We start from the raw sequence: 9,763 nt of genomic DNA on the forward strand, positions 1-9,763 counted from the left end.
ATGAAGACATGGTGAGAAACAGTGGAGAAAGTTAAAACGTCATTTTGACTGGATCACATGCGTTCTGGGCCGTTTTTCCTTGCTCTAAAGGGAAACAGGTGCGCGTGATGGCTGGCATTCCTGCGTGTGTGTGTGTGTGTGTGTGTGTGTGTGTTAGCGTGCCCCAACATCGCTCTGAGATATAGACAACAGAGGAGCAGGAGAAAGACGCTGCAGCTACACCAAACACGCTTAAAACTCAGCATATTTATAAAAAACACAGACTGGTAGAGAAACACCCACATTGAGGCAAATTCCACGATATTCCATTAATTTCATTTGATTCCACTTTCATTGTCAAATTCCTCGATTCCGTCTGTGTTTTCTGCACTGAAAGTCCTATGGCCCTAATAAAAAGACAGAACTCTGACCGGCTTTTTAACCTCTAGTTTAACAAAATATCAGAAAAAAAGTAGAAAAATACCATCAAACCTGCCTAAAGACAACTTCAAATTAGTTGTTGGTGTCCAGCCAACAGTACCATAAGATGTAATAACGGGTAGATTGTCTTAACTTTTTCAGCAATTATCTTAGTAAACTAAACTGCTAAACAATCATTAATTAATATTTTCATACAATAAACTGATTGATTAATTAACATAATTTCCTTTCTGGTAAAAACTATCCAGCTCTATTCTATGATAAGCAGTTGTAGTTCTCAGTAGACGCACTGGCAAGGAGTAAAACATTTAAAACCTTTGGATAAGTTGCTAATTGATTGTACTCTTGTGTACTTTTGTGCAGGTTCCCTGGGCACGGCTGGGCGGGTATGCAATAGGACGTCACGGGGGACGGATGGCTGTGAGGTCATGTGCTGTGGGCGGGGCTACGACACCACCAGAGTCAAGCAAATCACCAAGTGCGAGTGCAAGTTTAAATGGTGTTGTGCTGTGGAGTGTAAGGACTGTGAGGAAGCTGTGGACATACACACGTGCAAAGCGCCAAAACGAGCCGAATGGTTGGATCAGACCTGAGGACATGACCCTTCTCTTCCATCCCTCTCCCCCCCCTACAGGACGTCCTGTGGAACACGGCCTTCTGGGAAAAAGTCTGTCCAAAAGTGCTCTGCGTCTTTGCCCTCCCCTGCCCTCACCTTGGTTCGAGATTGCATGGCTTTTCTACCTGTCTCTGTGAAAGCACTCCCATTCAGTACCCATCAATATGAATAATTACTATTCGCCATCTTTTTGTGAATGACCCTCTGACTGAGCTGCTGGGATCAGACATTGAATGATGGACACTTTGGGGTTGGATTGGGCTTTTTAAAAAGATTCAGTCAAGACTGAAAAGATTCAGTCAAGCCTTTTTCAAGCATACGGTACTGGGTCAAGAATAGTTTGCTGCTTTCATGATGCTATAAAGATACATTTTTACATAAACTAAGATTTCAAACGTATCCAGTATTATTACAACAACGTCATATATACACTTTTTTCTATCTTTTTTTTGGGGGGGGAGGGGAATACACTTTAATCTACAAAAAATAAATGCTTGGTTGGACTAGCTTCACAAGTGCACTTTGAGAAGTGGACATGTAAGCATAAAGTTGGGCTCAGTACGGCCAAAAAGGATTCCCGCAAAAGGAGAAGGACAGGACAAGGAGATGGACACCAGATGAATAAATGGACGGATGCATCATTGGAACTTTGAATGCAACATGTAAAAAGTAAAAAAAAAAAAAAAGAAAAAAAGAAAAAGTTGATTTATTTAAATTTTTAAATGTTTTTAATTCTCAAATGCACTACATTGGCTGACATGAGGAGAGAGAAGAGCATTACCGTTTATACTATCAACAGTGTACTCCAGTTTTCAGTGTGTAATACAACAAACTGCTGCTTAGAAGAAGAAGGAAGAATGCCTGGATGGTCATTCAGGCACACATAATCACACCATCAGACAGGTCTAATTTCTCTGCTCTCCAGCTTGCTTGTATAACATTGTGTATATTGCCTTATCTAAACAGATGTTCATATGAAATATATGGTGCATTAGTACGACACCGTGGTCTTTGTTTTTTGTTCAACCTTGAGCTGAAAGCTAAAAAATAGACCAGATAGTGCCGACAGAGCAGAACTAATCAGTGTGACCAAGCAGGATAGTGAGTAACTTTCCTTTGCACTGCTGTCATAAGCTGCCGTATTATTCCCATCACACACACTCACTAAAACACACACACACACACACACACACACACACACCAATGCTGCTTCCATCAGTCTGAGCTGAGAGACAGTGGGGCAGTAATAATACAATCTATGTTGGCAACAAAGGCTGCTTATATGTGAGTTGGGGTGGGGTGAGTTATATCAGTCTAGGGGAGGGAAGTGTTTGATTAAAGGCCCAAACTAAACCCCAACCCCTGCTGGCCTCATCCCACCCCTTGCTATGTGGAATTCCAGGTGGGTCCCAGGCTAATGACTAGATGGCTGTAATTACCCAGGGCTGTTGATAGCTGGTGATTGGACATGGTCGTGCCACAGAGGACCTAGTGTAGGCTTCTGCTGGGACCACATTTAATCAAAGGCTTCTTGGCCGGCTTATCAAAGGGAATACTTTCCAGCAATCTTCTCTGCCTCGGCCCCCTTTGCTCCCCAGACTCTCAGTCCAGTTCTAGTCTGTTATATTAAAGCCCAGAGACTTCCAATGATGTGAAATAAAATCTTCAAGAAGATATCCCATAAGCACAATGATAAATATGCATTTTTTTTTTTTTTAAACCAAATGATGCAGCGTGTTTTTTTTACTCAGCAAAACAATGGCTGACAAGCGCAAGTACATGGCAACAATCAGAGCGATTTTCAGTGGGAAGTGTGCTGCAAATGTGTAAACTTTGCAAATGCAAAAACATACAAAAAAAAAACATGTGTCCATTCATGAGCATTTTTATGCTAGCAGTGCCCATTTTCAATACAAAACCAATGTAGTGCAGTGTTTTCAGCGCTCAGCGTCCTGAGCTCAAAAACGCCCTCTGCATCAGCTGTTGTTGCTGCGCTCTCATTTGAAAACAGTTCAACTTTTATTTGCATATGTTGCACTGCGCTCATCAATATAACTTCTTCCACACCGACTGGTCAAATTCAAGAAGGGGCAGGTCTTCTAAAATCACCTTTGTCAACAACAATGGCGAAAGATAAACGAATCTGACTCATCTTTTCAAGGGTACGAACTCTAGGTGTAGATCTGCTGCTTCATTTAAATGTTTGTTAACAACTTTTCTTGGTAATATTTCTTTGAATAAAGAAAAATATTTAGCACACAGAGCTATTCAAACGGAACAGTCAGTACTTTTATAGTCAGCTCTAAAGTTAACTAACGATGGGAAGAAAATACAATAAGCCATTGTTTGCACATTATTACTCGTCGATTTTTCTTTTTTCTGCCAATTGTCCTTCCTGCATTTGTTGTTGCAGCAGTGTAACTTTAGTCTTTGGGAGCCTATTTGTCTTAATCTTCTTCATATAATTATAGTTATAGAGATTGTTTGATATGACGAGTTGCTGACGGCAGACTCAGTGACAATTGTGATTATATGAAGCTAATACCGCCCCTTTTATGTGAACCTGCTCTTGCAAACTCTGGGTTTACTTATCAGGTTGATAAGCCGCTTCATGTGACAGTTAAGCACGATCTCTTATGTCAGGGTTAGTGAAGCCAGATAACCCAAAGATACCCACGGTATGTTGAACTCGCTTCATAGTATAGGCCCGAGGTCTGATAGCACACAGGGATGCCATGACTACGGTGGCTGGGAAGTGCAAAGCAAAATTACAAAGTGTTAAACACTTTTACAAAATGTGAGACAAATTTACATTTTGAAAAACATTTTTACATTTTATGAAACAAAATTACAAAACCAAAAACACTTACCAAGGACAAAACTAATTTACAAGATGTGAAACACTTTTACAATCGCTGAGACAAATTAACAAGAGGCAGAACACTTTTACCAGTCCCCAAACAAATTTACAAACAACAGAATCTTGACGGAAAGGGAATGTACCGCGACAAAACAAAACAAGCAAAATTACCCCTCACTCGATCGCTTCCGGGTCACTTCCGACATTCGGTACATTCCCATTTTGTCAAGATTCTGTCGTTTGTAAATTTGTCTCATCGATTGTAAAAGTGTTTCACATCTTGTAAATTTGTTTTATAAAATGTAAATGTGTTTTTCAAAATGTAAATTTATCTCACATTTGTAATTTTGCTTTGCACTTCCCAGCCACCGTACATGACACAGGAAATACAAGGCATATGCCTGTTGAGATACCTTTTGCAGGAAGCAGACGAAAACTCAGACACATCGCAGCTGAGATACAATACAACCTCTTTCATGTGCTTCATAATCAAAGGGTTTAATGGGCTAAGATTAGATGACTCAAGATTCCCTAGCCTCATCTGTCCCCAAAAAGAGCCCTCAATATCCTCAAAGCGGTCTTTGAATAACCGCAGGGGACCCATATTGTCAGATAAGATAAACTTTATTGCCCCCTGGGGTAATATTATCTAGCCATTCATGGAGACTATTCAAGTGCCAGCTTCCTGTGGCAGAGTCTGTCTCTGTCCTGGATGCCAGGCTTAGAGTACCCCAGTTGAGTATCACAGGCAAACCATTGGTCTTTTTGCCACTGGGAGGAACATTCTTACTTCATGAGCTTTCAAGAATGAAATAAGCTTTGAAGGTACAATCCTAAATCTGCAATAAATTGTAGGCGCACTCAGTTCACATAGTGTAAGTATTTCATCTTTATTTTCTGTATTTCTTGTTGTAAGTTAAAGGTTACCCAGTTAACACCAGCTCTGTACAAACTGGAACACTGACACACACACACACACATAGCTGCAGTGCACATGTCGGCAATCATTTATTCCACATCATCACAGTTGTTCAAACCTGCGTCACCCTTTTTTTAACACTTGATCTATACTCTCTCTTACTCTCACTGGGTACTGACAGTTATGTAGATTTATCAACCTTTTGCTCAGGCTGTAATTCATGTCAGTCTCAGCTCTGGTTGCCAAATGACAACAACCCTCAGAATAGAGGATGAACGGGATGACAGGACCGGGCAGTACACTCAGACTGTGTGCTCACTAAGTTTTAGCGCTGCAACTAACGATAAATTCAGTAATCAAGTAAGCGTGTCATTTTTCTTTAGGTAAATAAAAAAGACGCAGAAATAGCGGAGTCCGCTATATGATGCTATAATGAGACTATTTGCCTTTATATCAATGCTACTTGTGGTTCTGCAGAATCACAATGTCAACTAAAGAGCGGAGAACAACACACTGATGAACAGGAAACGTAATGCAGCTGTTTAATTATGTGCACAGAGATCGTATAGGTGGCGTGTATACACTCATATCGCAGCAGTCACAGTATATAAATGTCACTCCTCCCTCCCATTTGCTCGAGGTGAATTCTCCGGAGAATATCCTCCTGCGTTCTCCTCACATCAGCCCACTCGGACTCGCTATGGAAAAAATACTAGGGGTCTGGCAGGAGACGTTCCGGGTGAAGTCTGAGCGTAAAAATGTATCCGTTTGCGTTCTCACATACAGCTCCTCTTGGAAATAACAGGAGATTTCCAGAAGTTTTCTGTTCGTGTTGAAGCCCTATTAGAGCGCTAGCAGGCATGTTTATCAGCGGACCTTAATCTGAGGAGAAAGAATCGCATAATCTAAAATTCATCATCATTCTCACCTGCCACATACCTATTGCTTCTTACTTCTGGTACAGGTATCTGTGGGAAACTAGCTGGGGACCCCACCGACAACATTGACCAAGGGGTGGTCTGGGTGTCAGCCATGCGATCCGTTTGGAACACATATTCACATGTACATACCTGCAGGCCAGGATAGGATCCCCCCAATTCCCCCAGAGCTCACCTATCACCTGTCTGGCAAAACCCAAAGTGTGTTAGAAAGCCTTTCTAATCTGTCACTCACTGCTTGTGGCCAGAAGGGGCATGCAAACATACTAGTGTGTGTGTTTGTGTGCGGTGAGATGAGATACCCCTCAGGGCCGATAGAACCTGGGCCATTTTTGTCCTCTTTGGTCGGAAAGGGTGACTGGGGAGGTCAGGGGTCCTTAAGTTTAGTTGTATCAGCAGAGAACTTTCAGTGCTATGAGCTACCATCACTAATCCGTCGCCTGTTGACACCTCCTAAACATTAACAGCCTGCTCATGTAGCTAAGATCCTCTCTGGCTGAACAGCAAAGAGCTGAACTTATTCAGAAGAACACCTGCTCTCCTGGATTAAAATCTGGCCAAAGGCGTAGCTGCCTCCAGTGTCAACTCCTCCATTCATCTTTCACCCTTTTGCGCTGTTTCTATCTGAAGGATGTGGCTGCGAGCCATTAGGTATTGCATTAGGTGGGGCAGCTTTGAGGAGAACAGGTTTCAGGTCTGGAGCAGCAGGGGGTGCAGATTTATTAGGGAGCTCAGACTAATATTTACGTGACCTGCCAGGACCCGAGGGGGGTGTAAAGAGGGAGCGAAAGTATGGCTATGAAGTGCAAGGTCTGCATTGGATGAATGAACATGAATCTCCTGAGACCTAGGGCAAAAAATGTCCACCCGTCACCCCCTAATCAGTTCCCCTCCAGTCCTCCAACATTCACTAAGCGTCCCCTTTGCACCGTCATATCCTATAATCAGTGTTAGGCAAACTACTTTTAAAACGAAGTGAGGTAAGTTACGACTTGCTCTCTGTGAAATTAAATTTCACAACACTGACGCTACCCCTCTGTGTGGTTCCAGTAAAGATAGCAGTGTATCAAACTGCACCACTGACATCCTGAAATAAACCTGGAAGCAATCGGAATAATTCTGCAGCTCCTTATCAACAGGAGAAACTTTCCTTTATTGACAGGTGAACATTTCTTCACTCTTGACTTGTCTTAATGTGGACGGACCTGTTTGTTTTTTTGGAGTGAGAGAACTTCGCTGCTGGATCTCTCCACGTGATGAGTACAAGACATTTTGTCCAATAGAAAAATAAATGTATTGGACTCAGTGTGCAAGGTGTCAGTACGTAACTTTTTTTTTTTCGATAACAAATCCAAAAAACTGAAAAAAACAGACTCATTGTGCAATGGCCTTTATCTCGTGAAACTATGTGATACAAAATACATGGCACATGTGATGACTACAGTACTACATGCAGTGTTTCATAGCAGTACATCATGGTATCTCATTAAGTGAGGAATAAATAAATCTCCTTAAGATGTAAAGGGCAGAATAAATGTATAAAGTCACTGCAATTTGGTGTTTGTTTCACCTCTTACGCATTATCTCTTAACTTCTTTTTACTGCTTTCCAACATTATCCCGCTGTCAACCTCTTCTTTCCCACTGTCGCTTTCTTCTTTTGCCAGGTATTGTTAACGTCACTCTCACTTGTGACATAAGAGCCACTGTGAGGTGTCATGAAGTAGTGACGCGGTAAGTTCAATTGGTAGGGAAATCTGTTTAGACCACTGTATTTAAAAAAAAAAAGAAGATATTTGGAACAAGCTATTTGATGATTGCATCATGAGTCAGGACAATGATAAATTGCTTTATCAATATTTTGGCCCACGTCTACCTACACTATCAAATAACGACTACAGTTCTTTTTTTCCAATAACTCAAAGATTTGGTCCAAAACGCAACTGGTTGCTGAATCAATTCTTTTTTTCTGGCAAGTAAAGGAATAGTTTATTTGTGAGCAATCCCTTTATTGGAAGAGCAGTATTTCCGCATGCACTCACCTTGATGTAAAACATTTACAGCGTTTTAGTAATTGCTTCACACAACGCACACATACAACCACAAGCAGGTAAAACCTCTATTCATGTTCTGTGAGTAAAAGCCTTGTCTGACCCAACATGGCGCCGATTTGTCAATCCTAATTTATCCTTGTTATAACTCAGTGCTTGAATTTTGGTGCGTGATTGTGAGAACCACATAAAAAATATTAAATCGCGAGTCTGGCTCGCAAAATGTGGAAAGCCCTGCATAAATGTAAGAAGATGTTTACAAAGCGCCAGTATTTCACACAGCAGACGTTTACACGGCTGAGTGCAGGTTTAGCTGCTTACAGACAGCCACTTAAGCGTGACGGTTCAGAACCTGAGTCAACCGTTTAAGACAGTTAGCCGCAGAGAAAGGTGTGGGCTGCCATGTGACGAGGTTTGTATATGCATGTGACAGTGTGAGTGTGTTTATCTTCCTCCCTGTGTGGGAATACACAGACACACCTCGCGAGGTACAAACAACAGTGACCTGGCAAAATAGTCCAAATTCCACTTACATACCAGGGAACCTGGGGGTTTGGGCTGACAACATACACACAGACAACGAGAGACAGAGGTGTGGGAAACGGGAGAGATACAGGGTCAGGGTCAAATTGTGTAGGCCTCACATACATAGATACCAGTTAGTGATACCAGCTGACACACACTGATGCTGACACAAACAGTGTGATACCATGGCTACCTGAGTGACATTGATAGATAGTGCTGAGCCATCCCAGCACACACAATCAAACTAAAACTCAGCCCATCCATCTGACTTTCAATCTGCACATTACTGCACCAAACTTTCACTCCTTGCCTTCGAACCTCTGCAATCAAGGAAAAAACACAGAACTAAAATAGCATCAAGCTGCAGCATCTACAGAGTGTATACCTGTACTCAAACATTTTCACAACTGTGTGTTTATTGTTGCTTACAGTGGAGCAGATGTGTTTACCCCATCACTGGAGACAACATCACACTTCCAGTCTCCTAAACTCCTCACCATTGAAAACACAAACAACTAAACGTACACACAAATTGACGCATGCAGCGACTCCCAGACTCACACCCTACAAACAAACACTCGGCTGAATGCAGGAGACTGTCTTCTTTCTGTTTTGAGGTGCAACGTCTTCCAATTTTCATTTTCCTGCTCATTTTCTGGAAAAAGATTGTATTTTTTCCTTATAATGGCCTAGGTATAGAAAGCTGGGATTAACTTTATCTTTATGTGTTTTTTTTTCTCAATCTAAAGATGCTCGCAGCCTAACAAGCATCAACACCACCGTTCAAGAGTGCTTCATTTTCCTCCAGCATGTAAGAGGGCTGATGGAGAGGAAAGACAGTAGCCTAAGTTGCTTGGTAAACTGAAGTAAACAGAGCGAGCCCTCAGCGTTAAATGGAGGAATACTGCGCGCAAAACATTTACACTAAGCTGCCACGGGAACAATATCATTTCGGTTTACAATAAAGTGCAACAAAGTGTAACAAAAACAACAGAGGGACAGTTTTCTGTCCCTCTTTTGTCTCCATCCTATTAGGAGGAGGAGTTGTCTCTATCCTATTAGGAGATAATTAAATTAAGTATATAAAGTATTTATAGTCTCTTAATCTAGCTTTAATATTAATCAAAAAGCACCCAAATCTGGAGCATATTCCCTGTATAAAAAATGTGTTTCATTTCATTTTACTTTTACTTTATGTTCTCAAGTTTTGACCTGTTGTTTTAAAAATCTGAGGTACATTTGGATGAGCTTCTTCAAGGTACAGAAATGCATCATATTTGTTATGTGACACATTTTTAAGACGAAACCTGGAATGAGTGAAACAGGTCATAACGTCACTAGACATACACATCTGTTAACAAAATAATGCAGCTTATGACATACTTTTGTCATACGAAGGAGCATAACACTTCCAACAAAAGCTCATAAGTCACAT

General features: G+C 41.4%; 1 protein-coding gene across 1 annotated transcript in view; it reads left to right on the forward strand.

Annotated features, from left to right (window-relative positions):
• wnt2bb (wingless-type MMTV integration site family, member 2Bb) overlaps positions 1 to 2,036 on the forward strand; it is a 30,285-nt gene extending 28,249 nt beyond the window's left edge. Inside the window, exon 7 of the mRNA XM_020635076.3 lies at positions 784 to 2,036. Within this exon, the coding sequence (XP_020490732.1) occupies positions 784 to 1,013 (230 nt within the window). The 3' untranslated portion in view covers positions 1,014 to 2,036. The remainder of the gene's footprint in view (positions 1 to 783) is intronic.
• The last annotated feature ends 7,727 nt before the right edge of the window (positions 2,037 to 9,763 follow it).

The sequence above is a fragment of the Labrus bergylta genome, chromosome 12 (assembly GCF_963930695.1).
Source record: "Labrus bergylta chromosome 12, fLabBer1.1, whole genome shotgun sequence".
Lineage (NCBI taxonomy): Eukaryota > Metazoa > Chordata > Actinopteri > Labriformes > Labridae > Labrus > Labrus bergylta.